Source organism: Gopherus flavomarginatus, chromosome 8 (genome assembly GCF_025201925.1).
Source record: "Gopherus flavomarginatus isolate rGopFla2 chromosome 8, rGopFla2.mat.asm, whole genome shotgun sequence".
NCBI lineage: Eukaryota > Metazoa > Chordata > Testudines > Testudinidae > Gopherus > Gopherus flavomarginatus.
In genome coordinates this window covers 29,249,676-29,275,633 of record NC_066624.1, presented here as the reverse complement: position 1 = coordinate 29,275,633, position 25,958 = coordinate 29,249,676, and the positions used below count along the sequence as shown (strand labels likewise).

The 25,958-nt window shown below is 43.1% G+C and overlaps 1 protein-coding gene across 1 annotated transcript in view; it reads right to left on the bottom strand.

Moving 5' to 3' along the window:
* LOC127056817 (connector enhancer of kinase suppressor of ras 2-like) overlaps window positions 1-25,958 on the bottom strand; it is a 523,096-nt gene that overhangs the window by 204,177 nt on the left and 292,961 nt on the right. Inside the window, exon 8 of the mRNA XM_050965117.1 lies at window positions 22,095-22,163. Within this exon, the coding sequence (XP_050821074.1) occupies window positions 22,095-22,163 (69 nt within the window). The remainder of the gene's footprint in view (window positions 1-22,094; window positions 22,164-25,958) is intronic.

Sequence of the window (25,958 nt, the reverse complement as noted above, 5' to 3'; positions counted from 1 at the left end):
CTCTGGATGCGGCTTTTAGGGTATTCTATTAAAATCTAATTAGCAAGAAGGATGAATAGAAAAGCAGATATTGAACCTAAATTCTTGCCTAAAGTATTACTTTTTCTTTCTTTGATCCTTGTAATGGTATTACAGGAAATTCCTTGGTCAACTCAATAGAACTGCATAATATCTCCCTCCCCACACCAGCTATTTCACTTGTTGCTTCATATGGATATATAGGGTCATGAAACTGAGGGTACAATTCAAAATGGGGATTCACTAATGTGCTTTTCTTAGAAACAGCTTTTTTTCAAACATTCTTGATAAATTACTTGCTTTGAACTGTACAACAGTTGCTCTATCTTTAGTTTTCCTTTTTTCTAGATACTGCTGTTCTTGTTGGGACAATTCTAATATAGCTACCTCACTGTTATTGTAAGGATTAATTGGCTAGTGTAGGCAGTGTTCTGAACATAAAGAACAATGTAAGTGCTAAGTAGTAATAGATAGTCTAAAAAGTATAGGCAAGACAATCTGGTCAAAAAGAACTTCAATGGGCTTTGGATAAGGCCCAAGCTGCACAAATGTGACCATATAGAAAATAATGCCTTATTATGGAAGGTTTAATAGTAAAGAAATTTGTAAGATTAGGTTTTACATGAAAAGTTAAAGAATATAAATTGTATAAACTCTGCAAACAGATGTGCTAATATGGACCCTTGTACCCACATGGAGTCAAATTGACTTCAGTGAAATTCCACACAGGTGCTGGGGTTTGAGCTATTTTTAGTGTTTTAGTCACTTTTTAAGCATAAATGTAAATTTAGTGCTGACAAAGAATGCTGGATATATGGTTTGGCCCAATTTCATCTCACACAAGTCTTCAGAGTAACTCCTGATTTTAGCAGTTACTTCTTATTAGAGCTGATCAAATTTTTTTAAAAAAAAATCTTTCAGTATAATTTGTTGACTTTTTAAAATTTCACAAAACAAATTCTTTTTTCCATTCTGTAAGTTGTGATTGGTGCACTGTAATTTTTGATTGGTGACTGAGTTTTGTCACATGTTGCCATGAAGTTTTCCATATTTGGATGAGTGTTACCAAGAATACTGGGAGAACATGTGTCTGGTGCAGTTGACCCACATATCACAGAAGGTGAACTGCTGTTCCTTTTGGGATGGAGTTTAGGATTAGGCTGGGTTACATTGTGTGGCTGGCTGTTTGTGGGTTCTCTCTTGTACTTCAATCTTTGAAATGGATTTGAGTTTGGTGTTTTTCTCGTTTGCCATTGCAATTTGCAGCTCTTTGGCTGGACTTTACAATACATAAGAGTACTGGCCAGGCCTTACACAGTGTGGGTCTGACCTTCTGCCAGTGGGGTAGGACTACTGGGCTTTTAAGAAGCAGGAAGAGGGATTTGGAACTGGTGTTTCTGCCACTGAACACTAAGGCTCTTTGGTGGAGTTTTCAATACAGTTAGTGGGGAGAATGGGGTGGCTCCTTGAGGGGCTTCCAGCATTTCACTGTACCACCCAGATATCTCCTGCCTCCTCAGGGTATCGATGCCTGATTCCTGTTCCCTGCTAATACATTAAAGCTGCCCCCTTTGCTTTGAATGCAGGAGTCCAAATTTGGCTTCCCTACAACCACAGATAAATGCTCTCAAGTGATGGAGAGTAGCCATCGCCCTCCATCTTACTGCAGAGCAGTGCATCCACTTTCCCCCTGCCATCACCACTTTGCACATCCTCCCTCTAATCAATTCTCCTTCCATTCTTTTGAGATTTTTTTTCTTTATTTTAAATGAAGAGCTGTTCACGAATTCTGTTTCAAAATGATTTTCTAATGGAAAAATATGCTGTTTTTGTAAAACTAAGTTTTCAGCTATTCTGCTGATTTTTGCTGAAAAGTTTTGATTTTTTTAATCAAAATGGCTTCCTGGCTGCCTGCCTGGAAGGATCTTGTCAATTTCACTTGCCTGCAGGGAGAAACTTGGATACCTAGCTCTAAAAATTCTCTCATATCTCTATATTTTGCTTGACGAACAGAAAGTGAGTTTAAAAATTAGTAGCCAGCATATCCAGCCTTCCCTAAACTCTGAAAAAACTCTTCATCCTTTTCCTTTAAGTAGAGCATTTTGTGCAATATGTTATTTGTCAAATATATTATTAATAACTCCTTGTTAAAATGTCTGTCTCGTCTGTAACCACTACTGTCTTGTCCTATGTACCCCTAAACACAAAACATTAAACTCATTGCATTTCATTTTTCACTCAAAATTAGATATGGGCCCAAGACAAAACTCATATCTGGATCTGAAGTTTCCCAAGCTTGAAGGTATTTGGATATGGGATTTTGATTTGATACCACCTTTATTCAAAACAGAACATTCTTAATAAATGAGAAAATAGGAGGAGGGTTCGGACATTAGAAGCCCTTTAGAACTACAATCTAAAGTGATAAATATAAAAGTACTTCTGGTGCAGATAGGAAATGGGACTTGTAAACCTACTATTTCTGAAACTAGTTACAAGAAACCCAGTGAAGTGTGTTTATTTAATTGGGTTCAGAGTTTAAAACTGTACTTTATGTTCCCTTCTCAACACCTTTTCTTAAAGTTGTTAATATTCTGAGGTTAAAAATGTGTATTTTATGTGTTAAAAATTATTTTAAAAACATTATTTTGGTTTGGGCTGCTTTGAGAATTAGTGAATTTAGTGGCATTTATGTGTTATAAAAAGCACAGATTGAATATATAGAGCTCAGACTAATAACTGACAACCAATCAGAAGAAAGTAGTATGTTCCCTAAACTTTGGCAGTCATGCTTCATTACATCACTTTATTCGCTTATGGTCTGTTACACTGGGCCACACTGGCAGTTGGTGAACCTCCGAAGGGAGTGTGGTGCCAGATGGCACACAATGAATGCTATTTTTGCATAATTCAGCACATCTTCAAGGTAAATGATAGAAGTAAGATTTAAGAAATCCAGTATGCATACTGTACCTAATACAACAGTTTTCAAACAAAATTCATTTGAATGAATTTCTTAACTGTTTTCAGTATATCCCTTTCTTTGGGCATAAAAACTCAAATTTTCCGAGAGAGCATTTAAAGCATGAAGTATGGTGCTAGTAAGCATGAAACTGCATGCACTAATAAAGTCCAACTTTTTTATTATTTCCTTTGATCTGAGATTTTGAATCACACACTAAACACACATTGTGAACTTATGTTAGATACAGTGCTCTACATGAAAAATATTTTCAGAACATGGAAAAGGTTGTGTGCTCTAAATTGCACACTGGCAGCCACCTTTTGTTCATTATCAGCTATATTCATTCCTATTTCTGCCTCATTTGTACTGTGAGAACAGTTTCTAACTGTACCTTTTCCTTTCATTCATACAATGGTGATTATAAGCAAAGAAGAAAATGAGCAGCAGCTGAAAGTCTGCCCATCGATAAAATAGGCATAACTATAATTGCATATTGATTGTTTATAAAGTATTAATTGTGTGTGAACTTGCACTTTGAGACAGATGGTCACAACCTTCCCATAATCAGAGGTCCTATTATCTGAATAATCCTGAAAATATTCCTAATTTTGAAGCTGCATACAATGGAAATAGATCTGAAGAGTTCATAGCAATGGACAGGGGACTAACAGCAAAAACAACACCACACGAGCAGGCTGAGAGGAGACAAGAACTCAGTTTTTCCTAACTTGTATTATGGTGATATATATTTTCAGGAGATAGTCATGGCAGTAGTCACAGATGCACTCAGGCCTGAGCAGGCAGAGAATAGTAAAGTGGGAATGAACAGAAGATGACAAGAAGCATATTGGTAGATGGGCATGATTGGCATGAGTTCAGTAAACAAAGCAGAAGCAGAACCTGTGAATGGAAATGGCTAAAAAATCCAGGTAGCAGCATCACGATAGCAGGAATTAGACTGATATTTTTTTCTAATTTAGTTTGTTATTATGGTATCAGACAGATTAACCCAAGCATTACACCCTATGTCCATCCTGACCATGCAGTCAGACAGGATGCATTCCGAGGAGAGTCTCTCTTCTGGAGTAGAAATCTGATCATGAGAATAGAAAAAAAAATCTCCTCCAGTACTGAGAGAGTTAGCCAACAGCTTCCGGGCACTCCAGGACCCTGCTTCTCCAAGGAACAATTGAACAAAAGCTCAGTTGCACAGAGTGCACAAAAGAGCCACTATATGTCCGTCAAAATGAGCTTCTCGTATAATCCCATGACTACAGTGGCTAATGCAATCCATAGATGCATGAAAAGGGGAGTATTAAGTAGAAGTTGAGAGGTTATATTACCTCTGTACTTGGTATTGATTAGATCTCTGGAATACAGTAACTCCTCACTTAACACTGTAGTTATGTTCCTGAAAAATGCGACTTTAAGCGAAACCCTATTAAGCGAATCCAATTTCTCATAAGAATTAATGTAAATGAGGGGGTTAGGTTCCAGGGAAATTTTTTTCACCAGACACTGCGCTCACTAAACCTCCCAGAAGTAGTGATGGCTATTCAAAAATGCCATTTTAATGGACAGATGTTTTAAGGACGCTTGAGACAGGGGCTCTGAGTGTGGAACTACTGACAGTTAAAACTAGAATCAAATCCCAAGCTGAGGAAGGTCCTCTAGTACTTGTCACCCAGCACATAAACTGTGTCCAGTCTGTTACAGTCTGTAAAGTTAGAGTTCTTTCTGAGCTTGTCATAAACAGATAGTTAAGGGTTAATGCCTCTTTTACTTGTAAAGGGTTAAGAAGTTCACCTAGCCTAGCTGACACCTGACCAGAGGAACCAATGGGGGAACAAGATGTTTGAAAAAAAAGGAGGGAAGTTCCCTTTGTTTAGTCAGTTTCAGTTTCAGCTAGAGAAAAAAAGATCAAGGAACCAGCCTCTTATCAAAGTAGTAAGTTTTAGAAAGGAATAAATAGGTTCTTCTTCGAGTGCTTGCTCATATCCATTCCAGTTAGGTGTATGCGCACCACGTGCACGTTCGGAGATTTTTACCCTAGCAACACTCGGTGGGCCGGCAGGGCGCCCCCTGGAGTGGCGCCGCTATGGTGCCGGATATATACCCCTGCTGGCCCCTCCGCTCCTCAGTTCCTTCTTACCGCCCATGTCGATCGTTGGAACAGTGGAGCGCAGCTTAGCTGATCTCCACCACCCTAGCGATTCGCTCGTTTCTGTTGTATTTGTGTATATAGTTCGATTTCTATCAGTATAGTTAGTGTTCAGTTGTTAGTTCTGTGGTAGTTATTGTAGATAGTTAAGAGGGATCAGGGTCTAGCTCCTTTTTCCCTCCCCCGGTACCGGGGCCCATGCCTGGTTCACCGGGCTTCAAACCGTGCTCGGCCTGTCATAGGCCGATGCCCACAGGAGACCCTCACGACTCCTGTCTTAAGTGCCTGGGTGAATCCCACCTGACGGACAAGTGCCGCATCTGTAAGGCGTTCAAACCCCGGACTAAAAAAGAATGGGACATTCGCCTAAAACAACTATTGATGGAGGCAGCATTGACTCTCCAGTCCTCGGCACTGTCAGCGGCACCAGGAGCAAGTGCCTCCTCGGCACCGGAGCGCACTCCAACAGCGAAGGCTCCTCGACATCAGCCATCACCAGCTCAAGCTTCTACCCGGCACTGTTCGCTCTCACCACGGAGCAAGAAGCACAAGCCTCCTGCGGCTGCTATATCTACACCGCAGCCTGAGCGCTTAGCCAAGTCGGACTGCCTGGCATCGTCAACTGCCGCGGCACCGATGTCCTCCACATCGTTGATTCCGGCCTCGCTGGAGCCGTCGAGTCTGGTGCTCACCAGCTCCCTGGCATGCGCCATGGTTGAGCTTGTCGTGCCCTCCACTCCGGGGGCGTTTTCCACGGCACGGGACTTGATTGCCTTGACAGAGCCTGAGCTGCCTCAGCCGTCGGTGCAGGTTCCTCAGTCTATAGGTAAGCCGGCCCTCATGAGACCTTCTTCGCCCGGTACCACAGGACGTCGCCGGTCCCGATCCAGGTCCCGCAGGCATCCCCGGTCCCGCCATCGATCCTGGTCCCGCGGCCACTCACAGTCCCGGTACCATTCCCCATCGAGGTACCGGTCATACTCGCGGCACCGCTAGAGGTCCCGGTCGCCGTCCAGATACTACCGGCACCGCTCCAGATCTCGGCACCACTCGCGGCACCGGACTTCTCGCAGCCGATCTCGGCACGGCGATTCCAGGCATCGGTCGACCTCCTGGCACCGCGCTGGTCGCAGGTCCCGGTCCCACTCCTGGCACCGTCACGACTCTCAGTACCGTTCTCTGGCACCACGTAGAGACGGTTCGAGTGGACGCAGAGACCTATATCAAACGGTCTCCGCTCTCCCGTGGCCGTCTCGTCATCCGTCGATCTCCTCCCATGCAGACGCGGCATCATACGGGGATTCGGATAACCACCAGGGACATCATCAGTGGCCCTTTTGGACACCTTGGGCCTACCACCAAACCCAAGGTGATCCGCATATACCATCGCGCTCCGGCCCTTCTGAACATCGGGCGCCAGAGACCACAGTGAGCAGACCTCCCCCACAGGGTACGGAGGAATCTCCAAAACACGTGCCAGACCCTCAAGCTCTGCTGCCTCAGGACATCCCCCAAGACCAGGAGTCGATCCAAGACCCACTGGTTCCCGGGGTTTCATCCTCTTCCTCCCCGGATGAAGCGGTGGTGGGGAGGTCTACATCTGGACCGCCTCCAATCGACCTCAGGTCACACCAGGACCTTCTGCGCCACGTCGCCCTCAATATCAACTTGCCTGTAGAGGAAGTTCCTGAGGTGGACAACCTGGTTGTCAGTATACTGTCGGCGGAGGCTCCAACTGTCGGCGGAGGCCCTCCCCTTCATCCGCTCGATCCAGGCTAGAGCGGATACCATCTGGCAATCCCCGGCATCCGTACCGCCCACAGCCAGAGGGGTTGAACATAAATACATGGTGCCCTCCAAGGGGTACGAGTACCTGTATGTTCACCCCCCTCCTTGTTCATTGGTTGTTCAATCCGTCAATGAACGGGAGCGCCATGGCCAGCAAGCCCCTGCTCCTAAACCAAGGGAGGCCAGGCGAATGGATTTGTTGGGGAGAAAGATCTATTCCACAGGAGGCCTCCAGCTCAGGGTGGTGAACCAGCAAGCCCTCCTGAGTAGGTACAGTTATAACACCTGGGAGGCAGTAGGGAAGTTTGTAGAGCTCGTCCCGCAGGACTCCCGCCAAGAATTCACAGCTCTCCTGGAGGAAGGGAAAAAAGTTGCGCGGACCTCCCTCCAGGCCTCGCTGGATGCCACCGACTCGGCAGCTAGAACCATCACCTCTGGGATTGCCATGAGGTGTATATCGTGGCTGCAAGTGTCAGGCCTGCCACCTGAGCTCCAGTACACGATACAGGACCTACGCTTTGATGGCCAGGGCCTCTTCTCTCAGAAGACGGACCCTCGCCTACAGAGTCTGAAAGACAATCGCGTAATCATGCGTTCGCTGGGAATGCATACGCCACAGACTCAGAGACGACTTTCCAGTCGCAACCTCAGCGCCCCTACCCCCCGTCTCGGCCAAGGCAAGACTTCACCAGAAGGTGAGGTCGTACCTCTCGCAGACGACAGTCTGGACCTCAGGGGGGTAACAATGCCGGTCCCACCAAGCCACCGGCGGGACCGAAGCCAAACTTTTGAGGGTGCGCCTGAGAGCACTGTACCAATGACCTCCCAGGATCCCTTTCAGTTCACCAACTGCCTTGCCGCATTCCTCCGTGTGTGGTCCCAGCGGACTTCGGACCGTTGGGTCCTCCGCACGGTGGAGTCTGGCTACCGCCTTCAGTTTATTTCAACCCCTCCTCCCCACCCTCTCTCCTTGTCCCTCTCAGGGACCCCTCTCACGAGCAACTCCTTCTGCAGGAGGTTTCGAGGCTCCTTGCATTGGGAGCTATAGAGGAGGTTCTGAAGGAATTAAGGGGCAAGGGGTTCTATTCCAGATATTTCCTAATTCCCAAGGCAAAAGGGGGCCTCCGGCCTATCCTGGACCTGCAAGGACTGAACAAATTCATGAGAAAGTTCAAGTTCTGCATGGTGTCCCTGGGGACCATCATCCCTTCCCTGGATCCTGGAGATTGGTACGCTGCTCTTGACATGAAGGACGCATATTTCCACATCGCGATTTACCCTCCGCACAGAAGGTACCTACGCTTTGTGGTAAATCGTCAACGTTACCAATTTGCGGTCCTCCCCTTTGGCCTCTCTTCGGCCCCTTGGGTATTCACGAAGTGTATGGCGGTAGTCGCCGCCTCTCTCCACCGTCATCGAATACATGTCTTCCCATACCTCGACGACTGGCTTATTCGAGGGACCTCCGAGGCTCAGGTCACCGCTCATGTAAACGTCATCAAGGGCCTATTCACCCGTCTAGGCCTGATTATCAACCTGGACAAATCCGTTCTGCTACCTACGCAGAGGATAGAATTCATAGGGGCCATGCTGAACTCCAATCGTGCATCGGCCAGCTTGTCCCTACAGCGCTTTCACACTATAGTCTCGCTTATACAGCGACTGAAAAGCTTCCCAACAACTTCTGTCTGCACCTGCCTCAGCCTCCTCGGTCACATGGCTGCGTGCACCTTTGTTATGAAGCACGCGAGACTGCGCATGCGTCCTCTCCAGACTCGGCTCGCCTCAGGTTACCGTCCACGCAGGGATGCCATAGACATGATAATCATGGTTCCACCAAGCGTTCTGGGCTCCCTCAGCTGGTGGCTGACGCCCTCCCTGGTGTGTGCCAGTCATCCGTTCCATCCGCCACAGCCCTCGGTGTCTCTGACAACAGACGCTTCTTCTCTCAGCTGGGGTGCTCACTTAGGGCACCTCCGCACCCAGGGTCTTTGGTCCTTTCAGGAGCTGGCACTTCACATCAATGTCCGCGAACTGAGAGCGGTCCGACTGGCGTGCCAGACCTTCCAGCATCACTTGCGGCGCTGTTGTGTTGCAGTTTTCACAGACAATACAACGGCCACGTATTACATAAACAAGCAGAGAGGGACGCGATCTTCCCCCTTTGTCGAGAGGCGATGCGACTGTGGGACTTCTGCATAGCCCACTCGATAGACCTGGTAGTCTCCTTTCTCCCGGGAGTCCGGAACTCTCTAGCAGACCACCTGAGCAGGTCCTTCCTGTCCCACGAGTGGTCCATCTGTCTGGACATCTTCCTTTCAGTATTCCAGAAGTGGGGCTTTCCCCAGATAGACCTCTTTGCATCCCAAGAGAACAGGAAATGCCAGGCATTCTGCTCCTGCAGGGTCGCTCCCCAGGCTCCCTCTCGGACACGTTCCTAATTCCCTGGGAAGGTCGTCTACTTTATGCCTTTCCACCCTTTCCCCTAGTCCACAGAGTCCTGCTCAAGCTCCGCAGGGCCAGGGCCAGGCTAATCCTGATCGCTCCGGCGTGGCCGAGGCAGCACTGGTACACCATGCTGCTCAACCTATCTCTGGCGAACCCGATACCTCTGCCACTCTACCCAGACCTGATAACGCAGGACTTCAGCAGACTTCACCACCCAGACCTGCAGTCCCTCCACCTGACAGTATGGCTGCTGTCTGGCTAAACCAATCCAAATTGTGCTGTTCCACCCTGGTGCAACAAGTCCTCCTGGGAAGCAGAAAGCCTTCCATGCAGGTGACATATCTCGCCAAGTGGAAGCGCTTCTCCCATTGGTGCGCCCAGCGTAACCTTACTCCCACAGGCGTATCGGTCCCCATTATCTTAGACTACTTATGGTACCTCAAGAAGCAGGGCCTGGCCGCGATTTCCACCTTCCATCCTGGGGAATCTGGCAGTTCGATCTTCTCTCACCCTGTAGTTTCCAGGTTCCTTAAGGGCTTGGAGCGACTCTACCCTCCAGTTAAGAGCCCTTCCCCTACCTGGGACCTCAACCTTATACTAGCTAGGCTCACGGGCCCTCCCTTTGAGCTGTTAGCCACATGCTCACTGCTATACCTGTCCTGGAAGACTGCCTTCCTCGTCTCTATCACCTTGGCCAGACGAGTATTGGAGCTTCGTGCTTTGATGGTAGACCCCTCGTATACGATCTTCCACAAGAACAAGGTACAGCTGCGGTTGCACGCGGCTTTCCTTCCCAAGGTGGTCTCTGCCTTCCACATTAATCAAGACATTTTCCTACCAGTCTTCTTCCTGAAGCCGCATACATCGTGCCGGGAACAACAACTACATACCCTAGATGTCCGCCGGGCCCTCGCCTTTTACATTCAGAGGACCAAACCCTTCAGACGCTCGCCTCAGCTATTTGTAGTGGTCGCGGAGTGCATGAAAGGCATGCCTATCTCTTCCCAGAGACTCTCATCCTGGGTGATGTCCTGTATCCGGACATGCTACGACTTGGCCCGCGTTCCGACTGGCCATCTCACCACCCACTCTACTCGGGCTCAAGCCTCGTCTGCCACTTTCCTGGCCCACATTCCCATCCAGGAAATATGTCACGCAGCTACCTGGTCTTCCGTCCATACTTTTGCATCCCACTATGCACTAGTCGAGCAGTCTAGAGACGATGCCGCCTTTGGCTCAGCGATCTTACATTCCGCAACGTCTTGCTCCGACCCCACCGCCTAGGTAAGGCTTGGGAATCACCTAACTGGAATGGATATGAGCAAGCACTCAAAGAAGAAAAGATGGTTACTCACCTTTGCAACTGTTGTTCTTCGAGATGTGTTGCTCATATCCATTCCACACCTGCCCTCCTTCCCCACTGTCGGAGTAGCTGGCAAGAAGGAACTGAGGAGCGGAGGGGCTGGTGGTATCTATCCAGCACCATAGCGGCGCCACTCCAGGGGGCGCCCTGCCGGCCCACCGAGTGTTGCTAGGGTAAAAATCTCCGATGAACGTGCACGCGGCGCGTACACCTAACTGGAATGGATATGAGCAACACATCTCGAAGAACAAGTTACAAAGGTGAGTAACCGTCTTTTCATGATTCTAACAGGGGGCTTTTTGTTAGAAGGGAAGCTCCAGCTATGATCACTGGAGGATCATTAACATTGCTAAGGCAACTCACAAAAACCTGTTTTAATTGTTTTTTTCTTCTAAAGAGTCACATTACAGTAACCAAAGATTCCAAGCTGCTTTCCCCCCGCCCAGATAGCAAAGGTAGACCGGGGGAAAATGTCAGGCAAAGGAAAAAAAACTATGCAACAGAACCTAGAATTAGTCAAATTCCAGGCTGAGCAGGAAGCAGATGACAGCCTTTACAAAGCTTGAGTGGCAGCATGGAGCACCCCACCGCCTCTAAGCTCTTCTAACCGTTCCCAGTTTGTTGTAGAACAAGGACTTTTATACAAGGAGACTCTTTCTGGTGGACACCAGGAAGACTGGCATCCTCAAAGACAGTTGACAGGGCTATAGCTCTCTGTGAACAGAAGTGGTGCTTGGGCAGCAGGTTATCCCCCATGCAGCTAAATGAGATAGTCTCTGGATTCAGATAAATATCCTCCCTTGCCATCAAGGCAAGAAGTCTGGGTACAGTGGAAGACCAACTGACATTTCTCTGGTATGCTGGAGAAGATTTGTGCACCAATAATTCTGAGGCCACATCAGTGCTAATAGTATGATATTGGCTCTCTCCTTGCTGATCTGCCTTATGACTCTGGGAATCAAGGGAAGGGGAGAGAAGGTATGGTTAGGGTAATTGCTTCAGTCCAGTAGGAATACATCCAGTAAAGATTTCTTGTTCCTGCGAGCCTTGGTGCTATACATGAAAGCTGCGGTTCACTATGTGAATTGCTTGTGTCAGTATTAGTGAATATACTGATTATATAGGAATTTACTGAGCTGGAACCAACAAATTATTCTAGTTCACTAATGGAAATAATAGTAATTATAAGGCCCATATTGATTCATGCCAACTTATGATATCTAAAAAAGTAATAAAGTACTATATGTGGCTTTGAAGTTCAGCAACACTCTAGTAAATAATAGAATGTTTCTTCTTTCAAACTAGTCAAGAATAAAATTCCATTTACTTAGCAGTGAAATGGAGCTTGTTCCTAGATAAAAATAAGCTTTTCTGAAGGTCACATACGGGCTTTTTCAAAAAAATTTCTATGCAAGAAAGGAAACAGATTATTAATTTTAATATGTATGGGTGCAACAACTTGAAATTAGGTCCCATTATTTAAAAATAATAACCAAATCCTGGCTTTTTTACAATTAGGTAATTAGATACTGAATGATGTTGAAACTGATAGAAGTCTACATGATCATGGAACTTGACTTCAGAAGACAGACTTTATACAAATGCTAAATATATTTAATGAAGAATGAATTCATATATACATTTAATGAACGTTTAAGCATTGCTTTTGTTCCCAGAACTGGCCTTAAGTTATCTGTTTAGCCTGTGCCCAAGTATCCCTGTTCCCTTCCCTTTACCCTCTAGTGCCCCTCCTTCCTCCTCTGGGCTTGGGAGAAGAGAAGAACTGAAGATTTCCTCTTGCTCAGACCTAGAAATCCTCACGTATGTGGAGTGGCTGAAGGAGAGAGAGGGATGTTTTTGAGAGTTGAATGAATGAGTGGTGGGGAGAGAAGTGGATGAAGCGTAGGTGTGGGGGCAGGAAGAGCTAATTATAAAGAGGTGGGTTAACTGGGGCAGGGATCACATGTGCTGGGAAAATGGCACCCCGCTTGGGCAATTCCTACACAAATTCATGTGGTGCTCATGAAGTGAGAGGCTAATAATACCAGCGATAACCAGGCGCAAGGCTATATTCTGCCTCTGTATAGAAATGTCCTTAAATAGGTTCTTGTGTAAACAACATGAATATGCAACTACATCCAGATCGGCAAAGACCAAATTCACATAGTCCCCACGCAGATTATTCCTGTTAGGAGCTTGAGACAACTGCCTAGGATTGGGTGTAGGTGCCTTTGACTGTATCAGCAAAATCATGCTGATTTGGCCTGCATTCCTATGCCCTTTGTAGAATGCTCCTCTGCAGCTGCATTCACAGAGGGCCTGTGAAGAGGATTTCCCATGGGGTTTTGTCATGTCGGGAGCGAGGCAGAAATAATCAGAGACATTGGAGCAAAATGTTCAAAGGGTGTAAGACTGCAAGTTCAGGAAATTAGGCTCTCTTAGCAGCTGACTTATGCTACTGAACTCCCTTCTACCATGATATCAAACTGATCACAGATCTCAACAGCTTCAAAATAAAATATAATAAATCATCTCTCTTTACATTAGCTTTCCCCCCTCCCCCCGCCCCAAATGACTGCCCTATACAAATAGTGGCAAAAAAAAGTCTACCAAGTAATTCATGTAATTGTGTTTGTGCTCAGATACCATAGTGATGGGTGCATTAAAATACAAAGATTAAAGAAACTAGATATATGGTAATTTTATTATGTGAATCAATATTTTCAGGGCACAAGACAAGAACTATTACATTCATTTTTATATTTGTTATCCTAACAGGATTTGAACCATGGGAGAAATCCATCTGAAAGGTAACAGGTAGGTTTTGTTTTGTTTTGGTTTTTTTTGCATATTTCTGTGAGGGAAGTAGCATTCTTGTTCATTAAAATTCAAATAGACACTCATTAATTTCAGTAATAATTGCTGAATTTGAAAACTGGAATAAAACAACCTGCATCAGTGGAGTTATTCAGTACTTATACAGAAGTGATATAAAGTGCTCTAAAGATATGACAGAGTCCATGTCCAAAAGAGCTTTCTGGTCTAAAGACACAAGAAGGTACAATAGCATCCAAAAGCAAAGAGGAGAGACAGTGTTGGGAGTGATTTCTCTGGCTGGAATGCATCGCAGACCAAAAGGGACTAGACACCATATTTGAATTGGGAGGGTGTCTGAGAATTAGAGGCAGCATGAAAGAGGTCAGCAATGTCTCTTTGGCTTCCTTTAGATCTTTGACAAATTAGCTTCATGAACCAAGATGCCAGGGTTTTTCACACTGTGCACTTCTCCCTTATTTCCCTTCCTGTGGAAAAGGGGAGGACTCTACAACATGAAAGGGAAAGTAGGTAAATCAATGTAAGGGTTGTGACCCTAAAGCACGATCTAGCACTTAAAGACCTTACTCACTGAATATCCTTTCTCTCTCTTGTATTCCAAAGATTTTCCCTTATATAGTTTTTCCTCTGGGAAAAAAGTATCATTCTATTGCAATTTACATTACCGTTTAAGAAAAAAGGTAACTTTGCTATCTACACAGTGAATATCAACTCATACTTACAAAACAACTTTTTAGGACATAGTAAACAAACTATTGTAGCTAAAATGTTGAACTTATCTGAAAAAGCAGGCAATATTTTATGCTAAAGATACCAGAGGATATTATGTTGAGGACCTAAAAATGAAATTAATTTTTTTTTAGAAATGGCTCCATAAAGTTTCCACAGGCTGAGGGCTAACTGCAACAGAAGGATTATATGAAAAAAAATCTGGTCATTTTAGTTTTCATCCATCTGTGATAACTATGTTGCTCAGGTTTCTTGAAGGTTAAAATATCAACCAAATTAGGAAAAATAGATAGCTGTGAAGGGTGGCCATTAAAGTGAGCTGCTAAATAAACAAGCAAGAGCAGCAGTCTATAAAATTTCCAGTACCAATGTATGAGGCATGTTATACATTTTTTACATTGATTTAAAAATAGGTCCAATAATGATACTGATAATTAAATTTATAAAAGTAGCAAAAGGTTTCAAATTATGACAAATCTTTAGCTTGGACATTCAAGATAAATTATTCAGCAGGTAAGTATTATTCAAGCACTACTGTTATGAACAACTATACATTTGACAGTTGAAGGATGTAGCGGGGTGAACACTCGCTCCAGCCTTGAAGGGGTTGGAAAAGCCCTGCAGAGGGCTGGGGCTGCAGAAGGGAGCAAAACCCCGGTGGATTGACGGAAGTGGCTGCAGCTGGGGCCATGTCCCAAACTGAGCAACTAGGCCTTATAAGGTGGCCAGGGCAGCCAGAAGCTTAGTAGTCTCGCTCTGACTGGAGAGACAGACAGGCCTGGCTGCTGGGGAACTCACCCGGGGGACCTAGAGTGAGGCAGGACTGGGGAAAGGCCTTAGTGGCTGGGAAGCCCTAGGCCAGCAACTCCCCAGGCTGCAGGGCCTGGTTCTAGGCCCACATAGGTATTGGGGTTGCAGAGGGTGGGTAAAGGCAGCCAGTCCAAACCCCTTGTTGCCTGCGATGATTGGCTGATAGACTGCAGTCCGCCCCAGGGTGCGGGGGCTAGACGGTGACTGGCAGTAGCCATGACTGAGGCAACGTAGGGATAGGGGGTGGGGGTTCCTCTGGGTGGGGAGACCCAGAGAGAGTGGGGTACAGCCAGGGGGGCAGCACCCAAGACAGGGCACCGGGGTCTGGGAGGGACACGGGGCCCAACAACAGGCCAGACACCTGGCCTGCCGAGGGTGCTCTGATGACTGGTGAGCTAATTCCCGAGATGACAAGCAGGAGGCACCGCTGGGTGACTCTGCGCCTGATTATAAAGGATCACAATTGAGACATTATGAAGATTTGCTCAGCATGCAGATAGGTTTACACCCAGGACCATGAATAGTATTCTGATTGGTAAGGAAAATATCCCCTATATAATGAGTGGAGATAAGATGACTGAACGGAGGGACTAATTTATACTATACCCTTCAGAAAGACCCTCAAGTTTGCCAAGTGCTCAGTCTATTGCAATCTGTCAATCTAAACTATAGGAACATCTGCCACATATTGAATATTTCTGCACTGGAACATAGAAAATGACATACTGGCTCAAATCAGTGGTCTATCAAATCTAGTACCCTGTCTCTGATAATCACCAGTTCCAAAGAAAGCAGCATAAACTTCATAATCAGCAACTATGGAGTAACCTACTGTCAAAGGATGACTAGCCCCTTTAAGAGGAAACGGAGCCAGCCATACCTGTGCCATAAATAATTAGCTGATCCAGCCAAAGGAGGCAGAACTAAGGAGGATCAAGTGATATCTTAAGGGACACCTGGGCCTTATAAAAGTACAGAGAATTCTGGGTGTTAATAGGCTCCTGTGGAAGGCCCTGACTGACACAGTCTTCAGGGGAAAGGGTCCTCCAGGAGAACCAGCCTAGGGATCCAGTGCTCTATGCCAGAGACCAGAAAGACTGGTATAGGTAGCTCAGAAAAGAAACAGGAGTAAGGCCCAAAGGGTAGGCTGAAAAGAAGTTCTGAAGGACAGAAGGACCTTTTTGTTTGGGACTTTTTAGTTTGGGACTTGTCTATTATGTGGCTGGAGGGTTAAGACACATCTCCAGCACAGACTGATGTCTGCAAAGCTGGGGAGACAAACCTCAGGCAAGGAAAGTGAGGCAGGGAGTCCCCAGCCATTGCATGCTCTGCCAGCAGGGGTCTCTACAGGGCAGCTAGTCCCCACAACATCTATCCACAAGGGAAGTTACTTCCCAGCCTGCCTAATTTAATAGTTCCCTTAAGCATGAGGGTTTCTATCACTTCTGAAAAAAAACAAACCTCTATCTAATGTAGCTGTTAACTGAAATGGGACTCAATTCTGTCTTTTTAATTGTGTTTATGTAAAGCATCCAAGGATATCCCAGTGAAGGACACTATGTACATGCATTTTGTTGTTCCTATTTGTTGCAATAAAGTCTTGCAAAAATATTTTAGAAACTTAAAAGTACCAAGTTAATCTATGGCATAATGTGAGTGAAGTCAACAAAACTAAATCAAGCATGAATTTGGTCCTGTTTGTTTCTAGTTAGCTTCTAGCATCAGAATTTTAATGGTCTAGAAAGTCACAACACTTTAAAAGAAATTATGCCAGTGTCTTAAACAGTGGAACAAATTCCAACTTCATTACTCTCATGCAATGGAACTGAAAACAAAAAGTTTATTGAAGTGGATTTTTTCTCCCAGTTTCAGCAGTTTATAGATGTGTATGCAAAATGCACATGCGTCCACTGTGCACACAAAAAATGGATAAGTTCATATGCAACTAGAGATCTTCAGAACTGGCTCAGACAATTCCTAGTACAAAACAAAAGTCTGCTTGGGAGTGCATATGGTGTTGGTCTAAGACAGGCTTTTGTTTTAATTTTTTTTCTCTTCCCTTTTACTATATGAATGTTTTCTATAACTGTTTAAAACAGTGGGATTTTGTCAACTGTAACTCCATTCTTCTCATCACTTATTATAGATTTATTTCTTTTTTGATTCCCTCTGTTTTCCCTTAAGTTTCCTATATTTTTCATCTCTCACCCCCACTAGTTTTCCCCCTCTTAATTTTACTTCAGCTGCTTTAATATGCATTTTTTTCCTGTGTACTGTTCTCTTATGCTTCATGTCCACCCTCTTCTTCTCTAGGCCTCTCTCTTTCCTTTTCTCTCCAAAAAAACATGAACAGAGTTTTCGTGCCTATTAAGGTGACTTCATATTTCAAAGATAAAAAAGGAATCATCTGAAATATAAATGAAAAAGCTCATGTTTAAGGTACTGCTATCTATAATGTTTTATTCCTGGCATAAAATCATGTGTGTCAGAATGCATACATGAGTATATTGTACACTAATTCCTTGGAAACATTCTTTTTCTGACCAAATACTTCTTAGCAGCTTTAAAACACAGTCAACTCATGTTTCCTCTAGCACCAAATAAAGGACATCCCTTAAAACAGTCTCTTATTTCCTTGCTCTCTTCTTCTTTCATTTTCCCTAACACTTTCTTCTCTACCTCTTGCTGCCCAACTCTTTTGTCTTTTCCTTCCACCATTTCTTTTTTCTCCTCATGCTCCCATCAGTTTATGGCACTCTTGTACATGTGGCATTCCCAGAATTTCTCCTACACCTCCTTGTTTGCATAGCAGGTGTTCTCTTCTCCTGACCAGACCCATCACTAGCTAAATGTATCCTGTGATAGCCAGTGTTTCTTCTTGATTCTACCAGAGACAGCAGCCACTGCTGCAAAAAGAAGAAACAATGTAGAGCAAGTGAGAGAGAGAGAGAAGAGCACTGATCAGTACAAGGGTGCTCAGCTAGATTTATCTTTCTCAATTAGAGGAAGCAAAGCAGTGAAACAATAATTGTTATCCCTATGCTGCAGCCAACTGGTAAATCCATGAACAGGCAACTCCAATCAGGGCGGATTAACTCTCCTGTGGGCCCAGGGCTATTAGATTTTGTGGGGCCCCTGTATACAAGTCTTTTTTCCTGGGAGGGAGTTTGGTGCAGGAGGGGGTTGAGGCAGGAGACTGGGTTGCAGGAGGGGGTGCAGGCTCCGGCCAGGACGCATAGCAGGGCACAGGCAGGTTGCCTGCATGCCATGGCCCCATGCTGCTCCCGGAAGCGGCAGTCTGCTAGCACGTCTCTAGGGCCCCTGAGGAGAGGGAGACAGTGTGTCTCGGTGCACTGCCCGCATCCGCAAGTGCCATCCCGATAGCTGGGGACTCTTAGCAGCCCAGAGTTGGAGATTGCTGTCTGTGATTTATTTTTGCAGGGCCCCCATTGAGCCAGGACCCTTGGCTGCAGTCTCTAAAGCCTCGGCCTTAATCCGGCCTTGACTCCAATGCAGGAACCTGGAAGCTGCTCTCCAAAAATCAGAACCATTCAAAGAACCCAGGGTTTTGAGAAGTACTAGGGCTGAGCTGATGCTTCTTTAAACTACATACAGGTAACCCAATCCAAAATCCCACATCCAAACAACCCCACACTTTGTGACATTTGAAATACAGATTCAGATTTTGCCATAAGCCTCTCCTCTGCTTTAAACCATTCAGAGAAAATCCCAAACCAGATTAAAACAGGGGATTTGAGTTTTTTGCTCAGGACTGCAAGAAATATTTGAGTCGAAGTAATCTGGTTTCAGTCATCGAAATTTATTTTAGGAATACAGAATCCCATTTAGGCCAGTGTAAATATTCCTCGGAATTAGTTATCCAGCAGCAGAAAATACTGTCAAACATTTAAGTATGACTAGTGAGGTTTTTTTTGCTAAAATTTCCACAGTTGCTAACAATGCTACTACTCCACAGCAGCTGCACTAGAGCAGAAAGGGCTCCAGACAGCCATTAACATTTCAATCACCTTATTGTCTAACACTGTCCAGAGTAGGTCTACATGATATGGGTACAAGTCCTCACTTGGTGTAAATCAGCTCCTCCAAAGAAAATGGAACTATGTCAACTTACACCATCCGAGGATCTGGCCCCTGATGCTTAAAATGCCAGCATCTACCAGCTCCTTTGTCTACATTAGCACATCTAATGTTGCTCCCAGCAGTGGAGTGGTATTAGCAACTGTGGGAAATGTTAGTATAAAAATAAAATCTCAAGTATGGACACAGATTTACAGCGCTGTTTCAGCAAAAATTATCCTAGTTTAGAGATAGCCTAAGACTACCATCCACTCCACATCAGTGAAGCACAGGGTAAGAGAATATGATTTTAGCTATCAATATTTAGTTACTAAATAAATTGTACTGAGATTTTGCTGTGCACATTATTTCACATCACTCCATTGGTTATCATTCCTTTTGTTTATTAGTATCCATTAAAAGAATGAAATGATTAACTCTAGCATTCATTAAAGAATTAGAAAACAGAGACCTATTGTATTATCCAGGCTACAGGTACAATACACATTGAACAATACACGCTGCTAAACACTCATTGCAATATAATTGGCCCCGCTAGAGAACATCCTTTCCAGTTTAAATATCTATTTTACAGTAAAACTGGAACTTTTTTGTATTTTAATATATAAACCAATGTGGAAAGCAATGTATGCTTGCTGGCAGATATGTGTGACTGCTCCATATAATGCATCTTATCCTGGATAGCAGGGTCTTGAATTGAAAATCTTTAGTGGAGTTTTGTTGTTCCAAATATATTTTCTTATTAAAACTTTTAAGCTATTATTGGAATGAAAAGTGATGAAAGACAGAAGATTAAACCTTTCCCAATGTATTAAGTAACTCAAAGCTGCGCAAAATTAGTTCTTTAGACTGATTTCACCTCTCTAGTAATGGGCACCCATGGCAATTCAAATTTGGGCAATGGCAGAAAAAATGATATCAAAAGAGACATTGGTGACACATACTCCGAAGGCAAGAGTCTCTGGAATGACACTCTATACTAACAATCAGCATGGAGAGGTCTTACTAGAATCTCCATATTTGGACCTTACCAGACTGGAACAGAAGTTGGATGCTATCCATATTTTGATGATTTGAACAGAAATTAAATTGGAACAAAAGACTGGTTGTGTAGGGAAATACAGTGAGGGAACAACAAAAAATCATTACCCTGCAAGCTCAAACAGATCTGTTAATGAAGGGTAACAACCACCAGTTAGGAAGGAAAATACCATATCTGGAAAACACTCCAAACTATACCAATTTATGGTTAGTGAATTTCCCAGAATGTGGATGGTGAATTAATTAGTAAAATTACGCTTGAGCTGTTCAAACTTACTTTCTGGAGCGTGCTTCCCATTTACTGGAATGAGCTGTTCTAACTAATTAGAAATTTATGTATTGAACTTAATTAAAGACATGCAACTGAGTTACTGCAATGTTAAGGTTGTTCAGTTACAATCACAAAAATTCAGGATGTGCAAAAGTTAAGGTACCAACAGCAATGGTAACTTTGCTCCATTACACATCCTGTATTTACTGTAGTCAAGCCCAGATAAAGGCAATCCAGAAACGTAGAGTCACCATGACATCAGGGTCATTTTATGACTTTTTAATAATAAAAAATAAAACTTGGCACTTATATAGCACTTTTTATTCTGGAGATCTCAACAACTTTACCAAGGTGGAGAAATAACATTTATTTTACTAATGGGGAACACAGAGGTGCAGTGACTTGCACTGGGTCATTCAGCAAGTCAATGACAGAGGTGGGATAGTTAATTTAATTAGGCAATATTAGGCCATACTCATATGGTTGCCAACCTTGGGCACCCTAGAGCAGATGGTTGTCTGGCTCCAGCAGCCATTTGAAGTGCTAACTCAATTAACCCCTGGTAAGAATGAGGGAATCATGTCTGTTTTTATAAATATCATGTGCAACTCAGGTTACCTGCTTAATATTATCCTGCCTGACTGCAAGGAGTTAAATCAAAGGAGATTGTCAGAGGGAAAAACAGAAAAATGAAACAATGACAAATAAGGTTCCTTGAAGAAACACTGGGAAAGCTATTAACTGGGGAATAGCCACCTGCCTGGTTCCAGCTAGGCTAGCAAGGTTTACTCTTCCCAGGCCCAAACCTAGGATCAAAGGGGACACTAAAACCCTAAAATGCCAAATGAGGGAGGAATGGAGGTTGAATGGGCAGCAGTAGCTGGAGATGAGTCTCTGATAGACAAAGAATGCCACAGGGGCTTTCTGACTCTCCCAGCCCAGGAGCAGAGTGTCTGAGCTCAGCAGACTTCACCCAAAACTTGCAAAGAAAGAATAAAGTTTATGTCAGAACTTGGTGTATGGGCCTTTTGGTGTTTCATCCCTTTTCTCTGCTTGAGTGAATAATCAAAGCTTTGTTTTGAAGATGTTTTTGAGTTATTTTAGTAAGTTGCTTGTCACTGGCTCCTGTGGAGGAGATTATTCAGAATCTCAGTTTTATAGTACTTCTGCATTTTGAGTATAAATCCTAGAATATAAACAATTTAAACTCCATTTTAAAATAGTTGTATTAAATTAGTAGGTTTATTTATTATGAAAACCAAAGTGTAAGAATTAGAGTTTTTGCAATGAATATATGTATTGATAATATGTTTCTGGATCTTCTTATATAATATGATAGCACACAGCAAATACAAAAATATACAAACTTATCTCAATACCTAGAGGAGCGGTTGATCAACCAATCAGACCACAGCTTTCATGTTTTCTGGATAACTTTTACTCTTTCAATATTTTTTAAATGCATCAATAATAATTTAGATTGCACAAAGCTAACCACCAAGTGGAATATTTTTCATAGTGCTAGGAACAGAACAAACCCACACTGCAATATCTACTAAGTACTCACCACAGTTTGATGGTTGACTTGGATTACCTCATCCCCTGCATGGATCTTCTTACACTGATCTGCAGGAGACTAAAGGCAAGAGATAACAGTTAATTTGGTAACTGAAGGACCAAGAACTAGTAGGGGAAAAAAGACAATAGGCCCTGCCCAAGGAAACTCTATAACAATAGTAAATTGTATTTATAAGGTGCTGTGTTTCCTTTTCCAACCACAGTATACATACCAGCACCGTGACTGGGTACTGTAGGGACGGGGAACCTAAACTAGTGATCATCTTCTCCACTGAGCCCTGGTATACTCTATTGCTCACCTCCCATGCAATTTAACTTGTCCTACTGTTCTTGCAAATATGAGATTAGGGTGTCAAGCAGCCCAGACTCCATGGGTGTGCGTGCACACAGCTGAATGGAAGGTGCCAGGCACCAGCAGGTACAGCTGAGGTCTTGCACTGTTAAATCAATACAGTTGCCCCCAAAATGTTTGAGAGCACCAAAAATATAGCCAAGAAAACAAAGCAACTAACCAAACAAATGATCCACTGAAATTTTAGATTTGCAGCCAGTATAATACCTGAAATATCAATAAGTTTGCCTCTTTCATTTGACAAGGGTGATTTGAAATTAAAAGTATCCTTTGAGAGTTTGACTTTGTTCTTCACTGATGGATAATGGCCTTGATAGGTGATTTTCTTAAACTTATTTAAGAGCAGTTAATCTGCTTCAGACTAGACCTTCAAGATGAAATATCCTCAATTATCATAACTTTGGTTGCTTTGGGCTGGACCATATATTTATTTAAGTGTAACCCAGGCAGTTTACAATAAAGCAAGTATAGACTAAGGCTCTGGATTGGACAGAGCACTTCAGCATGTGCTCAAGATCTCATTGACTCCAGTGAGCTCTAAGCATGTGCCTCAGTCCTTTGAGAAATATGGAGCCCTTGTGTAAGTGCTGTGCTGAATCAGGGCCTAAAAAGAAACAAGATTAATTCTATCATTGAAACTGGACTAAAAGTACAAAGAAAACCAGCATGTTGTGACCCAAATCTTCTGAATTAAATAAAAACAAAAGGTTGGGATGGGGGCTATTTTAGGAAGAGCCCGGATTATGAAAAGGAATGTAGTGTTGTGTTACTAGAGCAGTAAATCTAGAAGTAAAGTGAGCTTTTTTCACTTTCCCAGAAAAACTTCTAAGTAAACCTACTCAAAAATACTAGGAATATCCTTGTTGAAATAAATTTTATAATAACTCTAAAAGCTTCATTCAGAAAAGCACCTAGGACATGTGTAGGTGGGAATGTTTTAAACCTTTTATTTTTTAAATGTTGAAATGGCAAATACCTTTATGAAATGCATACTTGCAAAGATGTTCTATAAACATTCAACTCCTAATACAGCTCCTAATATTATTCCTATGTAAATGGTAAAATGTTTAAGGATTAGATTAAAAAACTCTTGTAATAATTTTATTGGAATGTTGAAATAACATGAATTTAAAATATGTTAATCTCCTGTCAATCACCAAATGATTAGAACATGTATTCCTGGAGAGGAGATGGAAGTTAAATATTGGTAAATTAATTAATTTGATTAAAAATTCTTAATATTCATTAATTGGCCTATTTTAAGACAGCTCCTTGAATGGCAAATGGCTTCTTCTACTGATTTAGATATTTTCTTCTATTTCATAGAATTTAATTAAATAGCTTTGCTCAATTATAAACTGTCTGGTTGTTCTTGTTAATAACCAAGAAGAGTCACCTTTCCTTAAACAAAAGTATTTTGCCCATTCATAAATATTTTAAGTTATCTAAGGACAGACTAAGACTGGCTTCACAATAATTTTGGGAAATAAGACCTTGGTCTCCATTTAACAAAAGAAAAGTGCCCCAGCAAATGCAGGCTCACTCTCACAGGTGTAAACCCTGTTAAAAGCTCTGCACAGAGAGATGTACAGAAGATACTGTAATGGAAGTAACCAATTTGTCATTTGTGTGGGGGGGTTATGTTTTCTTTTTCTTTCTTTAATACGAAATAGCCATGGCTGTTAACTGTAATTATTTTTCTTTATCTCAGTCATGATGTCCCATGAGGTGGAACAGGAACAGAAAAGAACCCGTGACTAAAATACTGGGAGTCACACCTCTGAGATGGCCATTAGAGAAACAATTAGTAAGAGCTGGCTTACCATTCTTTGCTTCACTAAACTAAATTTTTAGTATTTTTAAAATAAAATTAATTGGCATTCAACAATTTAAAATTTCCCTTTTTTACCATATCCTCCCTACTGTTGCATGCTTCTGGTGTTGACAGTCAGATGCTCTTGGACCTCAGCAAGAGTAATGGTATATAGCAGCCAAGAGTTAAGAAAATGTGAAAATCCATAATTTATACAGAGTTTCAAACATCACTGAATCCCAAACCTTTCTCCCTGAGAAAGATGGCCTTTGATCTAATATCGTCTGTAGGCTTAACAGGCTTTCTCAGTAAAATTCTTGTGAACTAGACATTCTAACTAAGGTAGACATTGTGTGGTTTAAGTGACATATTCAGCACATGGATTAAAAAACTGCTGTCTATAGCCACCTTTTCAGTGTTACTGCAGGGTGTGGCGACAGCTGAACAAATCTATATTTTTACTGTGGATGAACAAAAGGCATTTCCATTCATCAGTCAAGGGATTTACAGGCATAAGCAAGAATTATGACTGCTATTTTTGATAAAACACTTGATATAATTTTCAGGAGTGAAGAATAATCATTTAAGGGAAGTGTATTTAATAAGAGTGTGTCATATGGTGTTACTTCCTTTTTTTGGTTGTGGTTATAAGAAAATGATTTAAGTAAGAAGACGAATGAATTAATATCCCAGTCCTTCACACTTCCTCTCTGCAGCCACATGCACAGCTGGCTAAACAAGGTTAAACACAAACTAAAAGAGGATATATTTATAGAAGCCCACTGTTAAAATATTGACAGCACGTTTGTTTTTTATTACTACTTCTATTTTCAGTAGTTTATAATATTTCAGATCTAAAAAAAACTTTAGTGTATTATTGGATTAAGGTCACAACATCCTGGAGATATATATAGGTAAATATTTTTATTTTACAGATGTGGAATGGAAACCGAGTTTATTCTGCATCTTACATTGGGCAGTAGCTTATCTGCGTATAGCTGCACTGGTTTCAGTGGGACTACTAAAGGAACAAGAAGCTACTCAATGAGTTAATAAGGTTGACAGAAAAAGGCTGCAAGCAAATTTGAGCAAAAGCTTGTATACCAAGTTGATAGTAGCCAAGGAGAGAATACCATGATTTCTTACTGCACTAACCGCTGGGCCACCAGTCTTCCCACTTTCTGAATGCTGAGGCAAAATGTAATCCATCTCTAGGCAGGCATTATCTAGTAATCACTCTGAGTATTCAACTATCCCCAGTTTATATATCTTGTTATGTTGAGAGTTTGGAAAAAACTCGCTAGAGCTGGTGGATATAACAAGCACCTGCCGTTCAGGCAAAACGAGAGGCTGGTTTTCACAACAGAGCGATCGATGTGGCTGCAATCGATGCAGCAAGGGTCAATTAAGCAGGTCTACTTAAGACCCTCTAAATCGATGGCAGAGTGCTCTCCGGTCGACCCCGGTACTCCACCTCTCCAAAAAGAGTAAGAGAAGTCAACCAGAGAGCGTGTCCTGTCGACACAGTGCAGTGAAGACACTAGGGTAAGTTGACCTAAGCTACGTTGACTTCAGCTACATTATTCATGTAGCTAGAGTAGTGTAAGTTAAGTCGACTTACCCTAGTTGTGAAGACAAGCCCAAGGGAATAATTAAATGACACTTTGTTTAAAGATACCTGAAATAAT